Source organism: Capra hircus, chromosome 11 (genome assembly GCF_001704415.2).
Source record: "Capra hircus breed San Clemente chromosome 11, ASM170441v1, whole genome shotgun sequence".
Classification (NCBI taxonomy): Eukaryota; Metazoa; Chordata; class Mammalia; order Artiodactyla; family Bovidae; genus Capra; species Capra hircus.
The window spans coordinates 68,965,210-68,991,184 of record NC_030818.1 but is presented as its reverse complement, the minus strand read 5'-3'; the positions used below and the strand labels follow the sequence as shown (position 1 = coordinate 68,991,184).

The 25,975-nt window shown below is 41.8% G+C and overlaps 1 protein-coding gene across 2 annotated transcripts in view; it reads left to right on the top strand.

The window, feature by feature from the left end:
• LCLAT1 (lysocardiolipin acyltransferase 1) overlaps positions 1-21,960 on the top strand; it is a 190,526-nt gene extending 168,566 nt beyond the window's left edge. For both annotated transcript variants that reach the window (XM_018055478.1, XM_018055477.1), the window contains one exon: positions 17,907-21,960. In XM_018055478.1, coding sequence (XP_017910967.1) covers positions 17,907-18,409 — 503 coding nt within the window. In that variant the 3' untranslated portion in view covers positions 18,410-21,960. The remainder of the gene's footprint in view (positions 1-17,906) is intronic.

The window sequence follows — 25,975 nt, the reverse complement described above, 5'->3', positions numbered from 1 at the left end:
CACTGAAGGCTGATAACCACTGGCACAGCCTCTCCTTCTCAACTAAGGAACAAGTCTCAGCAGTTTGTAGGAATTGCCATAAAATGGTAGCTCTGCATTCTCCATCAGAACCTGTAGCTACTTTCCTCAGATAAATTTAGGAAACAAAGTGTTCATTTTCCATACTGCTGTCTTTGACAGTTAGATGACCTGGCTCTTTATTCTCAAAATGCCACTTTATAACTCTAAAGTACAATAAATCTCTAGAAGAATTGTCCTTCCCCAAAATAAAGCCTCAAAAAAGAAGCAATCCTTGACATTCAATATTGCTTAATGTGTATTGTGTCAGTTTCCTAGGCTGCCATTAAAAAAATCACTACATATTTGATGCCTTAAAAATAAAAAGAAATCTAGGTACTGGCAGGGGCCATACCCTCGCCCGAAGCTCTAAGGGAGCATCTTTCGTAGTCTGTGCTAGCTTGTTGGCTCCTGGCATTCCTTAGCTTGGCTACGTAACTCTAGTCCTCCCAGCATCTTTACACGATCCCCTGTTCTGTCTTAAGAGGACATCTTTTAAGGTGCATTTAAAGTCCACCTTAATCCACTGTGATCTCATCTCAGTCCTTAACCTTAATTACATCTGTGAGACCCTATTTCCAAATAAAGTCATATTCTGAAGTTTTGCTGGACAGTAAATTTTGGGGGAGAGAAAACTCAACCCACTGTGCTGTGTGTTTCGTTGCTCAGTGGTGTCCGGCTCTTTGAGATCCCATGGACTGTAGCCTGCCTGGCTTCTCTGCCCACACGGTTTCTCCAGACAAGAATACTAGAGTGGGTAGCCTATCCCTTCTCCAGGGGAGCTTCCTGACCCAGGAATTGAACAGGGGTCTCCTGAATTGCTGGCATATTGTTTACTAGCTGAGCTACCAGAGAAAGACCACTCAACCCACTACATATACTGATTTACTTCCCTAATTTTTTGTTATTCTTACAGCTCAAGTTTCATAGTAGCTATTCATCCAGATGTTAACTCTCCTTACATTTCTGAATTTAAACAGAAAGTCCAGTTATTACCCAAATGACTTTTTATGCCGATTCATAGGAGTTGATCCCTGGATGGAAACACTTTCTGCTACTTCCTATCTACTAATGAATATCTTCAAAGAAAGCATCTGCTCTTTAATACTTTACTTACTGCAGTGTTCCCATCCTGATTCCCCCTCTCTGGCTCACATGAAGCAGCTGTTGAATCAACAGTTGGGCTAGATCATCAGCACTGACCTCTGCTGGAAGCCTGACTGAGGAAACTTGACAGAGTTAACTAGAAGATGAATTTGCCTTAATATCTTCCCCCACCACCCAGTCTCCATTGATGCTTTGGGGAGTATTGTTTTGAGAAGTTTGTCAGCACTGAGGAATTTCTGGTTGATGGTTGAGAGATGTTTAGAAGAATCCTTGATCCTGTCTCATCCTAGGAATAAAATACACTGAAAAAAACAAGTGTTATACAGAACATTCCCTCCTCTGTATCAGCAGCAATTGACTCCTCAGGATGCAAGAAAATGAGTTTTCTGCCTGGAAGAAGATACAGCAGGCCACAGCTATTGAAAACTAGGAATTTTAAGTCTGTAAATGTAGATAACTACCTGTATGGATTCTGCTCATTTACAAAGATAGAGAGTACTTGTATTCGTTTTCAGTTTGGTGTAATGTTAACATGTGTCTTTGAATTTTATCCACAAGAAAAAAGAAAGAGAGGGAGGGAAGGTACAAAAAGGAAAAAAAAGTACTAAAAGAAAAAGAGGAAACTGTCACCTCTTTTGGTCAGAAGTATCAAAATTGTATATGATATTATCGGTATGTCTGCTCTGTTCTTTGAAACACATCTTTCTGAGCTGCACAAAGTCCATTTTCTTTTTCTCATTTTAAACTTCAGAAGATACTCTATAAATGCTGTAAGAACAGAGTCTATTGTTCCTTTGTCACACTGGAAGAACCTGAGACTTTTGTCCTTCAGTTGGGCTGCACACTGTCTGGTTCTTTATCATTTTATTGGAAAAGAAGTCCCAGTCCCATTAAATGGTCCTTTCTTCCCAGTAGTGGCACCTTTTGCATAAGTGACTTCACCATTTGAAAGTTTGGATATTTCCTGTGTTGACCCATTTCTTAACTACCACCACTGCACTTTACAGGCTCATTAAAACAAAGTAAAAAGAAGAATGAATGATGACTGTTCCTACTAAAAGAGTACAAAAGCCATAACGTACGTTCCCTAGTAGAGTATTGAATTTGGTCATTTAGGAGAACAGAATATTAGTGGGTTGTGAGGAGGGAAGAAGTGGGAAACCTAGCCTTCAGAATAACCTTGTTCAGAAGTATCCCCTCACACACACACACCTTCCATCAACCAAAAGGACTCTGGGATCGCTAAGCCCTGCTCTAGAAGGTGTGCAGCCATGGTTGGATCTGTCCTGGTTGATGGAAAACAGAAACAAAATAACAGCAAAACCATGCAGTAAGATCCTCAATCCCCAGTCAGGCAGAGGTCAAGTTTACTGATTGGGAGTTTTGGTTTCCGAGTGACTGAAAGCAGGTGACTTAATTCTTGGGTCATCTAAGTAGAAGACTAGGCAGGAAATGTAGCATAAACCCAACCTTGGGACCGATCAGTGTGGCTTCCAATGCAGAACTCAGGGCCACAGGAAGGACGAGATGTGTCACCTGCAATCAGAGACCTTCACTTCTGCTTCACCTTCTACCTATTTTTGAAGAAACCAACTTGGTCTCTACCCATTAATAAGATTACATCCCCAACCAAATTAACTTTCCCTCTCAAAGGAGAAAAGGATGAAACTGCAGCAGACTCTGTGTTATATGCAAAATCACATACACAATAAAGCTATAGAGAGAGTAGTATGGTTAGGCTTTGATTTGGGGCCATACTTTTTACTAGTTTAAGCTGTATTGTTACTATTAATTTTTTAGATTTATAAGATTATAATTTACACACTCCACTGTGGTTTAGGTAACTGCTACAACGTGGAAGGTAGGGTATAGCTTGTGGTTTGGTGAACCAGTCAATTAAGTTTGTCCTACAGTGGCACCCCACTCCAGTACTCTTGCCTGGAAAATCCCATGGATGGAGGAGCCTGGTAGGCTGCAGTCCATGGGGTCACCAAGAGTTGGACACTTACTGAGCAACTTCACTTTCACTTCTCACTTTAATGCATTGGAGAAGGAAATGGCAACCCACTCCAGTGTTCTTGCCTGAAGAATCCCAGGATGGTAGAGCCTGGTGGGCTGCCATCGGTGGGGTCGCACAGAGTCGGACACGACTGAAGTGACTTAGCAGTAGCAGCAGGAGTGTATAGTTAGAGCCGGACATGGAACAACAGACTGATTCCAAATAGGAGAAGGAATACGTCAAGGCTGTATATTGTCACCCTGCTTATTTAACTTATATGCAGAGTACATCATGAGAAATGCTGGGCTGGAAGAAGCACAAGCTGGAATCAAGATTGCCGGGAGAAATCTCAATAACCTCAGATATGCAGATAACACCACCCTTATGGCAGAAAGTGAAGAGGAACTAAAGAGCCTCTTGATGAAAGTGAAAGAGGAGAGTGAAAAAGTTGGCTTAAAGCTCAACATTCAGAAAACGAAGATCGGGCATCTGGTCCTATCCCTTCATGGGAAATAGCTGGGGAAACAGTGGAAACAGTGTCAGACTTTATTTTGGGGGGGCTCCAAAATCACTGCAGATGGTGATTGCAGCCATGAAATTAAAAGACGCTTACTCCTTGGAAGAAAAGTTATGACCAACCTAGATAGCATATTCAAAAGCAGAGACATTATTTTGCCAACAAAGGTCCGTCTAGTCGAGGCTATGGTTTTTCCAGTGGTCATGTATGGATATTAGAGTTGGACTGTGAAGAAAGCTGAGCACCAAAGAATTGATGCTTTTGAACTGTCGTGTTGGAGAAGACTCTTGAGAGTCCCTTGGATTGCAAGGAGATCCAACCAGTCCATTCTGAAGATCAGTCCTGGGTGTTCTTTGGAAGGAATGATGCTAAAGCTGAAACTCCAGTACTTTGGCCACCTCATGCGAAGAGTTGACTCATTGTGAAAGACTCTGATGCTGGGAGGGATTAGGGGCAGGAGGAGAAGGGGACGGCAGAGGATGAGATGGCTGCATGGCATCACCGACTCAATGGACATGAGTTTGAATGAACTCCGGGAGTTGGTGATGGACAGGGAGGCCTGGCGTACTGCAATTCATGGGGTCGCAAAGAGTTGGACACGACTGAGTGACCGAACTGAACTGAAGAGTGTATCAGAAATGTATACAAGATCTAATCATTTATACTTTGTATAAAACTATAGCAAGACTCTGTTAATCAGAATATGTGGACGATATAGTTGAAAATAATATAGTGCAAGACTGAAAGAAAAACACCAAGATCTTTCATTTTTGATGCCCTTACTAAGTACTGCCTTTACAGACTGGCTGAAAGATATGTTTTGTTTCTTCTAGCCCTCCAAGGGAAGCATTATTACCAGATTGCAGGTGAGGAGCCTGAGGCCCAGGGCGGTTAAGTAACTTGTTCAAGGCACATGGCTAATAAGACTGTGCCTGGGTACAAACCAGTGCACCTACTGTTCTTAATGTGCCGTTCATAGAAGGTAGAACGGCATAGTGGAAAGGCTTTGTAATCAGCCACAATGATTTCTACTAACTGATGTTCAGCAAGTGACACTTCTTTGTGCCTCAGTTTCCACAACTGCTAAAGAGGGATACCACCACAAAAGTGTTGTCCTGATAAACGCCACAAGGGAGGGGTCTTCCTTTTGTCCGCCAGTGTACCCCAAATGCCTACAGCTTTTGGTCCTACTCTTGAATCAGTTATGCCTGGAACTTAGTAAGCACTCAATACATGGATAAAAGAGCCCGGTGGTCTACAGTCCATGGAGTCGCAAAGAGTCAGACACAACTGAGCAACATAAGCACATACACACATGATACATGGTAATGTCCAAGTGCAGCATTAGTCATCTTCAATCCTAACCTCAGAGCACAGAGACTAATAATGTGCTGTCTCTGATCTCATTTAATTCAAACACTAGCAAATTAGTACAGTATGCATATGCTGACATTTCTAATCTTTTAATCCAGTATTGATTCATGTCCATGGGCTTTGGAACATCTAAACAAATTTGTTGAATCCAACAGTACGACAAATTTTTTTTGTTATTGCTTTTTTTTTTTGCATTGAATTTTGAATGCCTTCTCTAAACATTCTAGCACGTTTTTTCTTTTAAAGAATAATGAAAACAAAGAGGATGAAGTTTTGAAAGAATAGGCAAAATAAGTCTGTGTCATCAAAAACACAATCTACAGATGCACCAGTGTAAGTAGCAGTTAAGCTTAGTAGATCCTGGGAGGGAAAACAGTTTGAAACTAGAACTTTTGTCCTTTTCCCATCATAGCACTGTGTTATTTTATCCCTCGCTGTCTATGTTTGTTCTGTAAATTCTACACTAAAATCCTGGGGGCTAAGGAGACCCAACGCGTGAGCTACGTTGGCCTGCCTGTAAAATTAGCACCCATGCTCTTTGTCCTTAGTACACAGCAAGAAGAACTTGCCTTCTGTTGAAAATAGACTAATGATATTTTACAATTTTTGAACCAAACATAAATTTTCACCAATCAGATCTGAAGCACAATGTATAGTATATATGTACATGGATCCTCTACTGTGGTTTTATTAATATATTATCTCATGTGTAGAATGACATTCTCGTAATTGTTTTAATCTCTTCTGTATTTGTGATTTTCCCTCATTTGCTATCTGTGATTTTAAATATGTATGCTCTCTTTTCCCCTTAATTGCCTTCATAGAGTTTAATCTTTTATTCATCAAATACCTAGCTTTTGCATTCGTTTATTCTTTGGCTATTTATTTTTGGTGAATTTTGCTAGAATGCTAGAATGTTTAGGGAAGGCATTCAACATTTAACTATATCCCATTGATTCTCTTTTTCATTCCTTTTAAGTAGTTTGCAATTTTTCTTTTGATTTCATCTTTCATCACAGAATTAATTAAACATATCTTTTAGAGGGGATTATTATATTTTGTTTTTTATTTCTATTTTTATAGAATCTTGATTTGAGAATGTGACTTTTATAATAATATTTTAAAATCTTTTTGCCACCAAGTAAATGATCAGCCATCAGTATGTTTAAGATATTTTTGAGGGACATACAGATCTATATGTGGAGAAGGAAATGGCAACCCACTCCAGTATTCTTGCCTGGAGAATTCCATGGACAGAGGAGCCTGGCGGGCTACAGTGCATGGGATCACAAAGAGTCGGACACAGCTGAGCAGCTGACACATACACATGGGTCTATGTGAGTCTCTTAAATCAAATTTATCAGTATTTATTCAGTTCCTTTATTTTTTTATCTACTGAGTCCTATTACGAAAGATACTGAAGCCTTCACTATAATTACTTTTCAGTTTCTCTTTGCATTTTTTATATTTTTCCTTTTAATATAATAGTTTGGTTCATACAGATGTTCATATAGACCAATATTTTCATTTTTAACAAAATATGTATTTGATCCTTTCCATAGTTGCAGAAAAAAATTTTGATAAACTTAAGGCATTCATAATAAAAATTATAACAAAATAGAATTTAGTTAAATGTAGTACTGTGTTGCCAAAACTCAACAGTATCTGATATGCTAAAGCATTTAAAGCCACATTTTAAAGTCAGATCTGTGCCTTTTATTATTAAGCAAATGCTAATGAAAGCACTGAGAAAAGACCATAAAGATGAGAAAATTGAACATAAAGCTATGTTTTTGCTGCTGATAGAAAATCTAGAAAGTCAGAAAGTCTAGTAAAAAAAAATCAACTAGACTTAATTTTATGATGTTAACATGGCTACAAATAAGATAAATATACACTAACAATTGACTTTCTGTATTCTAAACAGAGAAAAACAATAGAAAGGTAAAGACTAGAAATCTCTTCAAAAAATTTAGAAATATCAAGGGAACATTACATACAAGGATGGGCACAATAAAGGACAGAAATGGCAAGGACCTAACAGAAGCAGAAGAGATTTAAGAAGAGGTGGCAAGAATACACAGAAGAACTATACAAAAGACATCCCGGTAACCCAGATAACCATGATGGTGTGGTCACTCACCCAGAGCCAGACATCCTGAAATGTGAAATCAAGTGGGCCTTAGGAAGCATTACTATAAGCAATGTAAGTAGAGGTGATGGAATTCCAGCTGAGCTATTTCAAATCCTAAAAGATGATGCTGTTAAACTGCAGTACTCAATATGCCAGCAAATTTGGAAAACTCAGCAGTGGCCGCAGGACTGGAAAAGATCAGTTTTCATTCCAATTCCAAAGAAAGGCAATGCCAAAGAAGTACATGAACCGAGAACTTCTTGATGAACAAGCTGGATTTAGAAAAGGCAGAGGAACCAGAGATCAAATTGCCAGCATCCGTTGGATCATAAAAAAAAGGCAAGAAAGTTCCAGAAAAACATCTGCTTCATTGACTACGCTAAAGCCTTGAACTGTGTGGAACACAACAATCTGCGGAAAATTCTGAAAGAGATGGGAATACCAGACCATCTCACCTGCCTCCTGAGGAACCTGTATGCAGGTCAAGAAGCAACAGTTAGAACCAGACATGACAAGGCTGTTTGTTGTCACCCTGCTTATTTAACTTCTGTGGAGAGTACATCATGCGACAATGTCCGGCTGGAAGTATCACAGGCTGGAATCAAGACTGCCAGGAGAAATAGCAACAATCTCAGATATGCAGATGATACCACTCTGATAGCAGAAAGTGAAGAGGAACTTAAGAGCCTCTTGATGAGGGTTAAAGAGGAGAGTGAAAAAGCTGGCTTAAAACTCAGCATTCAAAAACCTTAAGATCATGGCATCCGGTCCCACCACATAGAAAAAGTGGAAACAGTGACAGATTTTATTTTCTTAAGCTCTAAAACTACTGCAGACTATGATGGCTGCCATGAAATTAAAAGATGCTTGTTCCTTGGAAAGTAAGCCATGACAAACCTAGACAACGTATTAAAAAGCAGAGACATCACTCTGCTGACAAGGTCCATATAGTCAGAGCTATGGTTTTTCCAGTAGTCATGTACGGATGTGAGAGATGGACTATAAAGAAAGCTGAGCACCGAAGAATTGATGCTTTTGAACCATGGTTCTGGAAAAGATCTTGAGAGTCCCCTGGACTGCAAGGAGATCCAACCAGTCAATCCTAAAGGAAGTCAACCCTGAATATTCTTTGGAAGGACTGATGCTGAAACTGAAACTCCAATACTTTGACCACCTGATGTGAAGAGCCAACTCATTGGACAAGACCCTGATGCTGGGAAAGACTGAGGGCAGGAGAAGGGGGTGGTAGAGGATGAGATGGTTAGAGAGAGTCACCAACTCAATGGACATGAGCAAACTCCAGGAGATAGTAAAGGACACAGAAGTTCAGCATGCTACAGTCCTTGGGGTCACAAAGAGTCGGACAGGACTCAATGACTGAACAACAAGCAGTGGTTGCCTAAAAGCATTAAGTAGGACCATATATCCCATCCACAATAGTCCAAAGAATTATGAAATTATTTAGGAATAAATTTTTAAGTCACAAAAGTTTTGTGAAGAAACCTGAAGTCTTGTTGGAAGATAAACTAAGATTTGAGCAAATGGAAACACATTTTTCTTGAGAAAACAATGTAAAAGTGTCAGTTCTTTCAAAGTTCAGTTCAGTTCAGTTGCTCAGTCATGTTCGACTCTTTGCAGCCCCATGGACTGCAGCACACCAGGTTTCCCTGTCCTTCACCAACTCCCAGAACTTGCTCAAACTCATGTCCATTGAGTCAGTGATACCATCCAATCATCCCATCCTCTGTCGTCCCCTTCTCCTCCTGCCTTCAATCTTTCTCAGCATCAGGGTCTTTTTCAATGAGTCAGTTCTTTACATCAGGTGGCCAGAGTACTGTGGTTTCAGTTTCAGCATCAGTCCTTCCCATGAATATTCAGGACTGATTTCCTTTAGGATGGACTGATTGGATCTCCTTGCAGTCCAGGGACTCTCAAGAGTCTTCTCCAACACCACAGCTCAAAAGCATCAATTCTGCAGCACTCAGCTTTCTTTATAGTCCAACACTCACTTTTAAAAGAAAGACGAGTTCTTTCAAAAGTATAATGTAAATATAATGCAAATACAATTTCAGGATAAGTTGAGAGGGGGGTGGTTTTTTGTGTTAGAATTGTGCATGTTAATTTGCTTCAGTTGTGTCCAACCCTTTGAGACCCTATGGACTGTAGCCCACCAGACTCCTCTGTCTATGGGGATTCTCCAGGCAAGAATACTGGAGTTGGTTGTCATGCCCTCCTCCAGGGGATCTTCCCAACCCAGGGATTGCACTCCTGTCTCTTAAGTCCCCTTAATTGGCAGGGTTATTTACCTGGCTGCTCTTAAATTTATATTGCTAAATAGGTGCCAGCAGGAGCCCAGTACAGTTTGAAAAAGAAAGATTTGCTTTATTAGATATTAAGTAACTAAGGAAAGGAATAAACACAGCTCAGTGGAGCAGAAGAGAGAAAGGAGACTGGATAGCTGTATATTTGAGAATCTAATATATGACCAGGTGGTATTTCAAAATAGTAGAAAAAAGAGTTACTTAATAAAGGATGCTAGAAAAACAGATGTCTTGAAAGAAAGTAAAGGTGGGTTATAAAATTAAATGAAAAATGTTTTTTCATCTTGTAGAAAACTACAAAGTGTACAAACAGTCTAGTTGCCGGAAAGACCAAGTAGGAATCTAAAAGCTGTGACAGAAAAAATGATGAACTTGTATAGACACAGACACCCACACATATTGGAAGTATGCCATAAATAATGGCAACAGATATCAGATTTATAGAACTATTTGCAACAAAGAATACAGAATATTAATAATCCATGGTAAAGAACAAGTTTTGCAAATTGACTAGACAGAGACAGACAGCCCAGAGGAACTGGATAAAAGACGTAAAGCTGCATTTCATAGACAGCAACAAAATAAACCCATCAGTGATCAGGGAAACACTAGTGTTAGATGACCAAAACCGGTATAAAAGATTTAAAGCATGTATAAAGAGGTCTTACAAATCCGTAAGATGACAAATCACTGAATTACAAAACATATAGGGATAACCCTAGTGGATATACCCAGTGATATGTTGTTATATCTAACCAAAGACACACAAATTAAAACAAAAATGACATATTTTGGCAACTTTCTAAAAGTAGCAATTCCAAGCATTAGTAAAAGTGTGAAAAAGAAAGCACCATCATACATTTCTTGTGTGTTTTTATTAAACTGACCTTTCTGGGGGTCAGTTTCCCATATGCAGCAAAAGCCTATTCATATTCTTTGATCCAGCAATTTAACTTACTGAAATTTACCCTATAAAATCCTTATTATTAGTTACAAAGATATCTATTTAAATATTGATATTTAATACTATGTGAAAACAAATATCTGATAAAGTAATTTTTAATGTTGTTTACACATCTATAAAATGATATTTTAGAAAATTATAATGGCATGAATGGGAAGTACATGTAACAGTTATAAAACAGTATATACAGTATGATCTCATTTTTGAAAGTTTCTGTATCTTTTTTTGAGGCACATGTTTTATATACATGTGTGCATATGAGTGTATGTGTCTGTCCGTCCTCAGCAAGTGCTATATTGTTATTCATATCTCGCCTTGATGATCTTCTAATGCACCAGTATTGTTGAATTGTGGAAAATGTCAACAGGTTCCCATTGTACCTAGAAAATAAAACTTGTTTTGAAGTTCCATCAAAAGAGAGAGATTTATAATTGAAAAGGTTCATGCATTTACACAGAAAACAAAAAGTTCAACAGATTTAGGATAGGAAAGTGAAAATATGTCTCCCTAAAATTGTAGGTAAGAGCTGAATTCCTGGATAAGCATGATTATTCACAGGGATACTGTTTTTAGTGTCATCTGTCAGCTGAAGGATGCTTTTTAAGTGCAGAATTGTTCTTTCTTAGAAAAAGAGTAGACACTAACTTCAACTTATCAAAAACAGTAACAGCAACATGGGACAAGAGACCAGTGATCCTAGAGCACAAGTCATCAGCTTCTAATTCTAAATGCCATCAGAGGATTCAATTTCTATGCTGAGCTTAAAATGTCCAAGAGATGAGTTATTAGGGTTGGAAGAGAAAGTGCATCAGGAGATAAATTGGGGCCTTGATGCACTTGCTTGATATGCTTGGACTTACCTAAATGACTTTACTTCCCTACCGGGGAGAGGAGTGGACGGAATATTAGACAGTAGGCCTCAGTGTCACTATAAGAGACTTGTCTGTCTCCCAAAGAAAGAGGAAATCTAGAGAAAAATGGAAGGTAAAGGATAGCACCCTAAACCAAACAGGTGCTGTCGGTGACCTTCCCCTGTGAGGAATAACAGAGTCTGAGCACATACCTGCCAAGCCTTGTTCCCAACTGATCTTCACAAAGCCCTGTGAGGGTCGCTGCTGTTTTCATTTGCATTTACAGATGAGGCTTCTTGTGAACTTGCCGAGTCATAGAGCTGATAAGAGGCAGGGCTAGAAGCCTCCTGACACCACCTTTTGTTCCATATGCATCCAATTTGTACAGAAGGAAAAATGAACAATGTTCCTAGGAGGGAACAGTAATGTTTTCTCTAACAAAGAAAATGGTAGTTTGATCCTTAATACTAGTTGGTTTTAAGTGATTCATGCATGCCCCATTATTTTGACCCTGAAAGATTTCTTCTTTATTGGTATTTCTTGTCTAGATATATCCAAATCTGTCCATTGAAAGCTGTTCTTCAAAGTGTACTGACTAGTGTCAGTCGGTCATGCTTATTTTTAGACATGTACTATTCAGTATCAAAGTGGCACAGTGAATGACTGCTTAGTTACTAACTCCCACTTTTATCCTGTTTTTTTTTTTTTTTCAATCTAATAAAGTAGTGCACGAAACCGGTGACCTCAGCATTTTAACACAAACACATCTTAGATGACAAGCTGCTTTATTGAAAACTCTCCAATACATACAGGTAGATTTATAGATCTAGATCTGCCAGAAAGTATGTGTATAATTTTTTAAAAGCAGGCATTAAAATGAACTTCTAAATTTTTGTATATTTTGCATACATTTGATTATGGTATCGGGAAAGAAAAAAACACTTCAGTTGTTATCAACTTCATTAAAGTTGTCCAACTCTTTGCCACCCCATGACTGTCCAGTCCATGGCATTCTCCAGGCCAGAAAACTAGAATAGGTAGCCTTTCCCTTCTCCAGGGGATCTTCACAACCCAGGGATCGAACCCAGGTCTCCCGCATCGCTGGCAGATTCTTTACCACCTGAGCCACCAGGGAAGCCCAAGAATACTGGAGTGGGTAGCCTATCCCTTCTCCAGTGGCTCTTCCTGACCCAGGAATTGAACCGGGGTGATCTGCTTTGCAGGCAGATTCTTTACCAGCTGAGCTACAGGAGAAGCCCCATTAAAGATCACTTCGGATTAAAAAAGAAAGAGAAATAACATTTCTGTTGTTCTGCTACTCAACTATATAATTGAATCTGGGCAAACTGGGATTTCTTTTCTTGGTTCTTTTCATTTTAAACATACAGATCTGTAAAGACTTGGCCCTCCCCCATTCCTGGTGAGTAGAGCTCTGCTGATAATCATTGGCCCCCTTACTATTTGGGGAGAACCGCTCTTCTGCATAGGACATTCATGAAGTCTAGTAATGCCTTTTAAACTTATATTGGTTAAACATAACTGAAGTATTAAGAATTCCCCCAGTCTCAGTCTGAGACTAAAAATTAAGACTTGGGATATTAAGCAAGTGCTTTTTCTGTTCTAGAGAACAAACATCTCTGGACCCAGCTGAGTGTTGTTCTTCTAACAGAATGGTTGGTTGCTTTTCAAAATAATACTCAAGTATGAAACTGTCCAGTAGACACAGTATCAGAAACAGCAGATCCATTTTCTAAGCCCCATGTAGGCAGACAGCATCTAGATTTTTAATTTAAACTATCTAAAAAGCAATACAATCTTCTAAGAATGGCTTTTACTGATGGCAACCATCATGATTCACACACTAAAATGTCTCTTGTTCTCCTACCAGAAAATGTAAAGGTAGTGTAACTTCTTTGTCATTGCAGGAGCTTATCTGAATCTATTATACATTGTGTTGGCTATTATAAATTGGTAAATGAAATAAAGGCACATCTCAACTTTTGACTATGCATTTCATTATTGTCACTTACATATGAACCAAGCTCTGCAAGCCTGCCCACGCCTGGGAGGAAGATACCTTGTCTGGTAGTAAGGACTCCCCTTGGCTAGAGGCCCCAGGGCAGGAGGTCTTGAAGAGATGGTGTGAAAAGTAACCTCTTTTCTTAGCAATTCTTATGTTGATTAAACTCAACATAATTAAAATAATATCTTAATAGTATTTTAAATACTATTAAATATAAATAGCATTTAAATACTATTGTAATACTATTTTAATTATGTTGAGTTCTGTCATTCCACAGCTCTAAATGCCAAACAAGCAACTTATAGAAATTTCTGGAATATTGCCTTTTTGTAAAGTGATTTCCCAACACCCTCACCCAAGATTGTTGTAATTCTTTCAGAACCAAGAATTCACAGAACCACGTTGCAAAAAGATCCAGTGGTGCAAGTCAGTCTCATTAACTGAATATAGAAGTTGTAGTGGATGCTAACATTTAAGAACTTCCCATGTGCCAGTCCTATGCAAAGAGCCTTGTGTATAAAAGTTCACTAAATTGTTTTAACAGCCTCATGCAGAAGGCATGATAATTCCCTCCTGTATCTTTAGATGAGAAGATAGACTATAGATATTGGTAAAATATGTGTTTCTCTAAGTTTAGGGCAGTATGTTCGTTATTAAGGTTCTAAGCAGTCAGAGACATGGTCCTGCCCTTAATATTCTTGTTTTCCTGGGACACTGGGTTCTCGTGAGCTTCTCATACTGTCCTGCAGGATGGCGAGTGAATGCCCAAATGAGCACATCAAAACATATGTCTTAAGCAGTCACTGCAGGCAAGACCACTCGGCCTGAATACATAAGGAAACTCTTCTTAGAGCCCTTAGAATTTGAGCTGGTCATTGAATAAAGCTGAGATAAAATATTTCAGGGAAAGAGTCTGAAATATTTGAGGCAGAGCAGTGTCCTTGGCCACTTTGTGAGATAATAGTTTGAACATTTGTCTTATGTGGAAGACATGCGGTCTGTAATTGGCACCCAGAAGAGCAGTGCCCTGGACAGTGGTTTAAAGAAGATGCTTGAATGCAGTATTTTCCCCACTATCCATGCTGGCATCTGTGGACTCAGTTCAGTTCAGTCCCTTAGTCGTGTCCAACTCTTTGTGACCCTATGAACCACAGTATACCAGGCCTCCCTGTCCATCACCAATTCCCAGAGCTTGCTCAAACTCATGTCCATTGAGTTGGTGATGCCATCCAACCATCTCATCCTCTGTCGTCCCCTTCTCCTGCCCTCAATCTTCCCCAGCATCAGGGTCTTTTCAAATGAGTCAGCTCTTCGCATCAGGTGGCCAAAGTATTGGAGTTTCAGCTTCAACATCAGTCCTTCCAATGAACACCCAGAACTGATTTCCTTTAGGATGGACTGGTTGGATCTCCTCACAGTCCAAGGGACTCTCAAGAATCTTCTCCAACACCACAATTCAAAAGCATCAATTCTTGAGTGCTCAGCTTTCTTTATAGTCCAACTCTGACATCCATACATGACCACTGGAAAAACCATAGCCTTGACTAGACGGACCTTTGTTGACAAAATAATGTCTCTGCTTTTTACTCAAAGCTAAATTCACGTTAGAGCCCAACATGCTAATGTTATGATTCAGTAACAGCCACAGCAGCTAACATTTGTTGAGCGCTTACTACATATCAGATCATTTTTGTGTTTTTACTTAGCTCATTTATTCCTCACAACAACCCTATGAGGTAATTTATAGATCTGCTGCGGCTGCTGCTAAGTCGCTTCAGTCGTGTCCGACTCTGTGCGACCCCAGAGACAGCAGCCCACCAGCCTCCCCCGTCCCTGGGATTCTCCAGGCAAGAACACTGGAGTGGGTTGCCATTTCCTTGTCCAATTTATAGATCTAGGAACTAATAATTAAGCCACAGAGATTAATTCATTCACTTACTAAGAAGCAGAGCTAGGGTTTGAACCCAAGCAGTCTGCCTCCACAGCCCTCATGCTCTGTACTACAATATATCTAGAGTTTTTCTTCACAGAACATTTCTGTAAGTGGTACCATCTCTGTCCCCATACTCGCTGTATGTATTTTGAGCAGACACTCGTCTGTGTGTACACACACACCTCCTACCCTACAGGTTGCTAAGAGGAATGCAGAAAGGACATCTTCAGATTCTTACACTATATAGTATGTATTCTATATACTTTGCTACAAATTTGTGATAATATGAGGATTATGGTTCTGGTTGGTGGGCATCGATGAACAGGCTCTTGAGTTCTGCAGGTAGAGGGGGCACTAAAACATCAAACTCATTTGTCAAGGAAAGTTTGATCAATACAGAGCAGGGTAATCATGATTAATGTTGAACTGACAAAAAGTTGATCAATTTGTAATGCAGGTGAGGTTAACAGGTAAGACATATTATATTACCATCTTAGTGGATATATCGTGCTGTGTACCAGTGAGAGCTGGTCTTTGGATGCCTGACCAGATAGCCTTCCTTCCCGTGGGTAGGTTCCTGCTACAGCCCACCAGGTGGGAGTAAGCCAGCCATTTCTCAAACAGTGGACACATCACCTCTTGACAGCTATTAAACATTTCCCTGTGGTCTCTCACCACAGGACCCATTTCCCTCCTCTGAAGCTGAACAGGCCAGGCCTCGTTTTCCCCCCAGGCCGTCAGGCACGAGTGCCCTGGAGTCACCTCCACCAGCCTTTCATTGCCTCCTCTGCCACCAGGTAAACAGCACACAGCGTCCTGAAAGGACTTCCCTCCAGTTTTGAGTCTAAACCATGTTGATACGGGTACTCTCATTTCTTATGACATAGCTCTTAAGGGCTGAGTATCTTATAAGACAGTTCTGAAACCAGGTTGAAACCTAGTCCTTTCCCTAAAGTAAATCACAGAGGAGAGGAGGCTGACTGCCAACATTTACAGAGAAATTGAGCACAAGCTAATGGCTCAGGAGGAAGGGGAAACATGGTGATATAAGGTGGGGAAGTTGCTTCATATCTTTGTTGTTCTTAAGATTGAGGTAAAATTTGGAGAGAGTGAAACTGTACAGGTCTTAAATGTACCATTTCATGGAATCCAAACTCAAGATACAGAAGGTCTCTGCGCCCCACCCCACACCCCCCAAAAAATTTCCTCATTCTCCCTTCCCACCAGTCCCCACCCCCACATGCAACTACTGATTTCCACTACAGGTTAATTTTGCCTACATCATAGAGTTCTGTGATGAATCAAGATTTCACATCAAAAGTCTCTCACCGAAGATAACTTGGTATGGAAGAAAGCAACATTCAGAGATTATGCATCAACACGCTATGTGTCCTTGGGCCAAAAACTTAGCCTCCCTGGGGCTCTTACAGGATTGCATGGGTGATCCTCTTGATTCTTTAAAGATGGCACCCTAGTCACATTTCTGATCTCAGAGATCCCCTCTTCCCCCAGTCCGTTCAAGAACTCCAAACAGAAATAAACCTGGGCTCATTCCACCCCCTCCAGTTGAGCACTCTGTCAGGTCAGTCCTTCCTTGTGATGTTTTTTGAACACCTCACTTCCTTTAGGCCCTGCTTCCTCTTCACTTCACTTCTACTTCTTGCCTTGTAATGATCAAACTACTCTTCCAACCTCTTTGCCCCTGGTCCTCTCCAGACTATTCTTGTTACTGCTCTCAAGCTAACCCCTGCTCAAATGAAACAAATTCTGGTTCCTTGTCTATTTAAAATCCTTAAGAGGTTCTCTATCACCTGCAGACTTGAGTTCCCGTTCTCAAGGCTGACAGTGAGGGTCCTCACTGGATGCCTCCAGCCCAGTCAGTGCCTTCAGCCCTGCAGTGCTCTCTGCTTTAGGACACTGCTTGCCTGCCTCCCTGATGCTGCTGGGAGCTCTGGAGTGAAGATAGGGATTGGCGTTTTTCAGTTCACTTCTCCATCTCCTGGCATATGATTTTGCTGAAAACACTTGACCCCACAGTAACTAAACAATGAAATTTTTAAGGATGATGGCATACTAAGTCAGGGTCTCATTCAGTCTCTGAATTTGACTTCACACTGATGTTTCTAGAAATTAAAAAGTCATATGGAAGTTTTCAGGCATGTCTCTGACCACTGTATCAACTCTGACACGGGGTTTTTCTTTCCAGTAGCCTTCATAGTGATATTGAGTCTAAAGAAAGAAAGTTTTTTTATTTGGAGAGAGGGTGTCTATTGATAGGAGATCTCGAAACAGTGAATCCTGTTGGTGGCGAAGAGCTGCTTTAATTCCTATCTCAAATCTAATTTAAGGTGCTTATCTATTTAATTCTTGAATGGAAGATTCTTACTTCTAGGAACAAAGATAATTTCTTTCTAAAGGTCTTTGTGGTAATTAGCAAGCAGATAAAAAACTAAGTGACGGCTAAATATTGACGCAAGAGCCCAGGAACACAGGTATTTATAGCCCTTGTTTGTTCGTCTTGGTTCACTCTGTCCTAATTTTTTTTCCCCTGCCTTCAGTGTGAATCAGCATTGCTGTCCAAATGGATCTTTATTCTGTCTGTATTTTTATCTTTTCCAAAACCTAGGTAAGAACCTTGACGCCGTCCATGACATCACGGTGGCGTACCCTCACAACATTCCCCAGACAGAGAAGCACCTCCTCCTCGGGGACTTTCCCAAGGAGATCCACTTCCACGTCCATCGGTACCCCGTGAACACCCTCCCCGAGTCCAAGGAGGACCTCCAGCTCTGGTGCCACAAGCGGTGGGAGGAGAAAGAAGAGAGGCTGCGCTCCTTCTATCAAGGGGAGAAGAATTTTTCCTTCACAGGGCAGACGGTCGTTCCTCCTTGCAAGTCAGATCTCAGGATCCTGGTGGTCAAATTTCTCTCCATCCTCTACTGGACCCTGTTCAGCCCCACAATGTGCCTGTTCATCTACCTGTACAGTCTTGTCCGGTGGTATTTTATCATCATCATTGTCATCTTCGTGCTGCAGGAGAGAATATTTGGGGGACTGGAGATCCTCGAACTTGCATGTTACCGCCTCTTACACAAACAGCCACATTTAAACGCAAAGAAAAACGAGTAAGATGGTTAAGGTTCACGGTGGAAAAGCCTAGGGCATATTTCGGAAATGTTCTAAGCCTTTGTAAATGGAGATGCATTTTTGCATGACTGTGTCAAATATTTCTTACAACCGTCATTATTTGTTAAAGATATTTTGCACTTAGTTTTGTGGAACAATATTGCTACACACATGATTTTTTTTTCTTTTTAAATCTCTGAATGTAATTTCAACACTGTGTAGCAGGGAGCGATGGCGGCAAAATTAACGCGGGCCGGAGTTAAACAATCATCAGGCTGTTAGCAGTCAAGGTACACAGATATCTTACAGGTCCAGTCCTGCTTCCTGACAAATTCCCCAGATGGGAGGCAGAGCTGAAGCTCCTGAGCACCAGCCCAGGTCAAGTGCTGGCACTTGACTGTGGAGGTAAGAGACCTTCCTCCCAGCTCCCTCTCGGCGCTGTCCCTGCACCCCTTTCCATGCCAAACTCTTGCATCCTTCCTTAAGGCCAGAAGACAAAAACCCCTTCTCCTTAAGCCGAACAAACATTTTGATAGGAAGCCCTTCATTATTCATGAAACCTTGGCATTTAGCCTTGCACTGACCGAGACATCAGAAAACCACCGGTGCCCTTTTCTCATGCAGAAAATAAGACCTAGACGAGTCTCAGGGAGCAACCACAGGCTCTCCACTCAGAAACCTTAGTTTAAATTTTTAAAGCTCGGAGTTCAAACAGTTCAGTTCTTCACTTCTGTGTACCTTTGCATATTTAGCACTTGTTTCATTACAGAGTGTTGGCAGGTGTCGCTTTTCTGCATTAACAATGGTATACATCAAAGTCACTTACCTTTCAGAGAACATTCTGGTATTGCCGTCAGAAACTCACTTTTGAAGTTGTGTCTTAGTTGAAATATTTCTTTAAAACCTGCCACAAAAAGGAAGATTATTGTATTTTCTACATGTGCACGTGTGTCTAACCTCTGCCACTAAATCAACAACAAAAACACTTGCAGACAGGGCCATGACGGTTTAATCTAAATTATTCAACCCTTGTAGCCTTGACAAATTTTATTAAAATCAAAATGGTGACAAAAATGAATCCTTTCTTAATGATAGGGATCTCTCTCTTTTTTAGTCTCAGGCTTCCTCTTTCACTAGTAAAATTTAAGCCCGCTTTTGACCAATTGTTCTCCTAAATATTCCTGTCGTTTGGAGTCAGTGGAAAATCCAGCAAGCCAACAGTACCAATCTCCTTCTGGGGCAAAAAAAAAAAAAGAAAAGAAACGTGGTCGAGGTTTCCACTCCACTGGAGCCTGGCAATTACTTTTTAAATTTATTTATTTATTTATTTTGTCCGAATGGGAATGCTGGTCAGAGTAGCAGAAAAGATGGGGCAATTAAAAGTCTTGTGCTGTAAAGCAGACCTGCCTGCTTATTCCTGCCTTGAACCAGCCTCAAACACTCTTTCTAGCTTGGTATACTCTTGGCGCAAGTGCTTTCTCAGTGATGTCTTATTTTTGCTGGACGGTGATTTCCATCCAGTGAACAGTGGACACCGGCATCGCCAGGAAAGGCAAGCACGCTGTGAGCTGGACTTACCAGGCAGACTCTTCCGGAAGGTCCTAGTTGCAGCAGCCCTCTGTCAGCACACCACCTTCACTTGGAGAGTTCTAACTAGTGCCTCTACTGAAGGCCCAGCCTATCGAACTCCTCCCCCAAGGCTGTTTTCAGTACTGCTGGGGCTTCTGATTCGTTACTACGCACATCTGCTCCAGACCCAGCTCTTCAGTGGTTTTAAAGGTGGTTATTTTTTTTAAACCTCCTCTCCCCCGCCCCAGCCCCCAATAAAAGAAGTTTTTAATTTAGGTCTTTCTCAGACTTCTGCTTATATTTGGAAGCAAGAAATAGTTTAGCGATCAGGATTGCCCTTGTCCTGGGTGAGAGAGAGGCCGCACTTTCTACCCTACAGGTGTTAGTGATGTAGGTGGCCAACCCTTCCTCCAAGCTTCCGATGGCTCCTCTGGCTTTAATGGCAGGTCCTCTTTAACCCTCTGAAACCTGTAAAGGGGGAACGCTTCCTTTTTAAAACATGATTCCTTTTGGTCTTTAAAAAAACAAACATTTTATGATAAAACGCAAGCCCCTTTTTTAGTGCCCAGAACTCATAAGCCCAGGAACTGAGATATTGTACTTGCTCTAAGACTCAGAAGTGGTAACTTTAAAAAGAAAAAAGTTGCCTTTTGGGGGTGTTTTTTGTGTGTGTTTGGGGGTGTGTTTTGTGTTTTTTAGGGGGGGGCTAGAGGGGGTTGCAATAAGGCTTCTTTTAAAATTGTAACTATTTGTATTCCTACCCATCTTTTTATTCCCTTCTTTAAGGAAATATATGGTCCATGATTTGGGCTGTAAAACGGATAGCAAGTAGTGGTTAGTAGTAGTGTCAAGTAGAGGTTAATGCAGCTTCAGTCCTGCCTGGCCCCAGGAAGGAGCCCCTCCCCCTGGACTCAGCAGCCCCTTGTCTGGCTGCATATGGGCCCTCGCCTCCATCTTAGAGCCCTTTCAGTCCATCAAAAGTAAACTCAGTGGAGTTTGAAATGTTTACAGTGCTGTGTGTCCACTTGTCACATCGTTCCCATTTGGAAACGTTTTCAATAAAGCGAGTGTGGTTTATAGGGGACGTGAAAGATTACACTTAAAATAGGAACCTACAAGGAAGGGCGCTGATGAGGCCACAAGTTTTCCCACCAGGCCTCTCTGATGAAACAAGCCAAAGGAATTGTAAAATTCAGGGGAAGAACGTGGTGGAAGAGTGAAAGAAAAATAAATGTCAGAGCCCATAATTTAAAGCCCTTCGTAAAATCCTTTCCTTGTTTGTCATGCTACTAAAACACAGCTTCCTCTTGAGTCACTTTGAAATGAGTTACGTCCACAGCCCCAGGTCAGACGTTGTCGACCGTCGGCGGCCGAGACTCCAGGGAGACGCTCCCATCTCACCCGGACTTCACGCGCCTGACCGTGCTGCCCTTGTGCACTTCTCTAACAGAGACTAATGGAGGGAGCCTGTTGGTATTAAATTGTTTACATTTCTTTATATAAATAATGTGCTTTCAGTGCCTTAGTTACAGGTCCCTTTCTTTTTCTTGTTCCAAGAATCCTGCAGTGTGTCTCTTAGGTAAAAGTCTCTTTGCTATTCACGGGGAGAAATATGGTTTATAGAACACTGGTCACTGTGGTCAATACTACTTTATGATGACATCTGGAAAAGAGAACTTGATGCTGAGGGTAGTGGTTGCCTCAGGGCTGTGATTTATATTGTAGAAAACAAAGATGCTCTTGTCACATGATGAACTTCAGATTAGATACGGCCCTAAAGCTGTCTTGTGCCGACCTTATATTCTTATCTCAGAAGAGAAATCTTGGTTTTGGTAATTCATTTTTTAAAAAAGATCATTATGTGCAAAACACTAGGTTTTAAAAATAACTCACAGAATGGCCTTAGTTTTCAATGTCCACTGGTATGTTTGTGAGTTGTGGTCTCTAGTATCCATCCCAGAATAAAGTGGAATGAATTGAATAGAGTTTACATGTGTGTTGGACTTCTGTTCATGGAGGGATGACTGGGTGCCATATCATTACAGTCTCACCGTGTGTCCTGTTGGGAAAGAGCTGATCAGTTAGGACTCTCTTTCACAGATGCTTGAAACAAAATGCCAGAGCAAAAAGGGGATATAATGCCTTCATCCTTGAAAAAGCCCAGGGGCCACAGCCGAATTCAGGGCTCAGTGAATGTCCTCAGAACATTCTCTTCCTCCATCTCTCAGTTCAGCCTGAGGGGAATGTGGTCATTCCACAAAAAGGGGGGGTCAACGGGGAATATCCACATCAGCAGCTCTAAGAGGCAAGTGGGACTCTACTCATTGCTCCTCCACTGTCAGGGAAGCTGGAACTAGGAAGGCAAACCTTTTGCCAAAGCCTGACAAGTGCATAAAAACATACTTAGCCAACAGACACAAAAGTCGTGGGACTTAAGGTAGCAGAATATGCCCACCCCAATATATGCATATAGGCACTCAGGGCATGCCACCCCAAATAGACCATGTTGGTATGTTGATTATTTTCAGTTGTAGGAACTTGAAAAATAACAAATACAGGGAAGGGCTATCTCTGAACTCCCCTTTTCTACTTAAAGAGATCCTCCAAAAGGAACTCAGTCTCCATAAATCCCCTCCCTGGTGGTTTCATCAAACTGACTGACTCTCATCACAGGAGAGGAGAGAGCACACCCACACACTTTGTCACAAAAGGCCATACTCCCCACCCCTCAACACATCCCCGCCTATTCCAAGGTCCCATTCATCTTTCCTGATCACCATTCACTCTCCCCTAAGAAGGTTACTTTCTCCCTCCCCTTTCCATTAAGTGGTATTTCAGCCTGGATTCTAAGCCACCTTGGGGAGTTACTCAGTTTTCCCTGGGTATCTCCATGAATACAGGAGGGATGATACATGCTAATCAATTTTTGATTATTCTCCTCTTGTTAACCTGTCTGATATTTCAAGACCCAGAAGGGTAGAAGGAAAATGATTTTCTTTCCCTGCAGAACCTGAGCTCTGCAGCGCCCCACTCTGTCTTCGGATCTTCCAATGAGCATCTGCTTGAAATATTCACTCTGAGGGGAGCGCCCGTCGCCATTCTCTGGGAAAGGGGTGTGCAGGACCCGAAGAGCCAGGTTGCCAGGATGGCGGTCATCAGGCTGCTGGGATGTCTATAATCTGATCAGACAGAGGGGAGAGGAGAGCAGGGTCTTTCTGGTCACCCGTGTGCTTCCACATCACTCATTTCACTGATAAATTATATAAAGGGCTTCAGCAACCCCCTGCGAAGGCAGGTAGGATGCCAGCTAGTGGGCCGCGGGATGTCACAGAATCTAACCTGCACGCAGGCATGCACTCTCCATGCCAAACAGTCTTAAAAAGACAACCTGTGCTGTCTTGGTGGTGTTGACTTGATTCCCAGGAGCCACATGGTGACTTGATGCCCACAGTCACCTCAGCCTTACATCCTCTCAGGTTCAAATCCAGTGGGAAAGAGCCAGAGAGACCGCTTCCCCAGTGGAACAACACAAATTCTAAATTGGGTTGCAATGGTCATTCCTGAACCACACACTGGCCTGGAAATATTAGGTGGGTTGCATCCCTGGGTTACTTACCACCTCCTAGAGCCAGGTCTGGAGGGTGTCCCCTTGGACCACAGGGACAAGGTGTTGGGGAGGGATGAACATTAAGAGGATTGCTATTGAGAACAGGATAAAAATGATGCTGGATGGCCAGATGTCCACCTCGACTCTGCAATTTCGAAAACCTCCCAGTGGAGTCGGGAGGAAATTGGCACGGCTTCCAGCAAGAGTCCCAGACCCTGCACTGTGAGAGACACAGAGGAGCTCGACCACTTTCTCCCTCACCCCAGGGGACATCGGGGAGCCCACGCGTTCTCCAGAGTTGCACACAGACAACCTCATCAACAACTGGCCCTTCTGAGGACTTCAGTCATGACCTCCACCTAGATCACTCGGACTTAAGACAGTGTGGACAGCATTTCCAAGCGAAACTGGTGAAAGTATAGCTCTCTCCATCCTAGCCAATGCAGTCCTCTTTCCCCCAGCTCTGCAGGCACAGAACCTCACCATCTCACTCATCCCTCCCTCACCTGCCCTGACGGTCAGGTCATCACCCCTACGTGTGCCTTCCTCCTCAGGGGCAGCTCTTCAGTCCTATTACATTAAATCTGGCAAGTCTGCACCATTTACCAGCTCTCCCTGCTCCAGGAGATGATGCCTTTGTCTGTCCACAGGACCCAGCTGATATCCCCACAGTGCTAGTTTAATCATGGAACCCCACTTCTCATTGCCCTCAGTGACTTCCTAATGATGTCAGGCAGCCCAGATTCAACCTCTCTCTCCCTGTTCCTCCCAACCCAGCCTAACCTTGGGCCCAGGATTGTCCCCAGATGTGGATCTTTGCCTAAAACTCACATGCCCCCTGCCTTTTCCCACCTTCGCTCATAAAGGTGCTTCCTTCACAGCCCAAATTCAGTCAAATCCCACTTTTTCTCTGAACCATTTCCTGATCAAGCTAGCTTGAAATGTCCTCCTCTTGTGGTGATATTTCTCTGCAAATCTTGCTTAGCTGTATTACATACTATCTTATGTTATAGTTATTTTTCAGTCCTATCACCTCAGCTGGATTATAAGCTTCTGGAAAGCCAAGATAAGAATGTCTCATATTTCTCTTATCCTGACCAGTGTTTAGCCCAGCATCTCACCAATTCCTTTTGCACAGTAAATTCTAAACAATGATTCCTTGGAAGTCGGTTCAGAAAGGATCCTGAACTAAAGCTGGGTGCAAAATTTTATAAATTTAACATAAGAGAAACAAAAATTTGAAATGCAAACCCATCTACTTCTGGGAAATAATTAGCTTTTTTTTTCACATGAATCAAATCATTTTTGATTGATGGTATGATTTACCAAAATATATTAGCATCCAAATTCCTAAAAGCAGAAACTTGACTCAAAAAGTGCACCCTGAGAACATCCCTGGTGGCTCAGTGGATAGGACCCTTCTGCCAATACAGGAGACTTGGGTTCAATCCCCAGTCCAGGAAGATCCCACACGCCATGAAGCAACTAAGCCCGTGCACCACAACTGTTGAGTCTGTGCTTTAGAGCCTGGGAACCCCAACTACTGAGCCCACGTGCTACAGCTACTGAAGCCCAAGTGCCCTAGGGCCCATGAGAAGCCACCGCAATGAGAAGTGCAAGCATTGCAACAAAGAGTAGCCCCTGCTTGCCTCAACGCAGCAGTCCACGCAGCAACAAAGACCCGGTACAGCCAAAATAAATAAATAAATAAATAAATAAATAATCTTTTTAAATGTGCATCCTTAAGAGTCTTGTCCAACTAATCTCACCTCCACCCAGCTACACCTGTAGAGGAGAATTTTCCAATCAGTTCAGTTCAGTCACTCAGTCATATCTGACTCTTAGCGACGCCATGGACTGCAGCATGCCAGGCTTCCCTGTCTATCACCAACTCCCAGAGCTTGCTCAAGCTCATGTCCATTGAATTGGTGATGCCATCCAACCATCTCATATTCTGTTGTCCCCTTCTCCTCCTGCCTTCAATCTTTCCCAGCAGCAGGGTCTTTTCAAATGAGTCGGTTCTTTGGCCACCATCAGGTGGCCAAAGTATTGGAGCTTCAGCTTCAGCGTCAGTCCTTCCAATGAATATTCAGGACGGATCTCCTTTAGGATGGACTGGTTGGATCTCCTTGCAGTCCAAGGGACTCTCAAGAGTCTTTTCCAACACCACATTTCAAAAGCAGCAATTCTTCAGTGCTCAGCCTTCTTTATGGTCCAACTCTTACACCCATACATGACTAGTGGAAAAACCATAGCTTTGACTAGACGGACCTTTGTCAGCAAAGTAATGTCTCTACTTTTTAATATGCTATCTAGGTTTGTCATAGATTTTCTTCCACGGAGCAAGCGTCTTTTAATTTCATGGCTGCAGTCACCATCTGCAGTGATTTTGG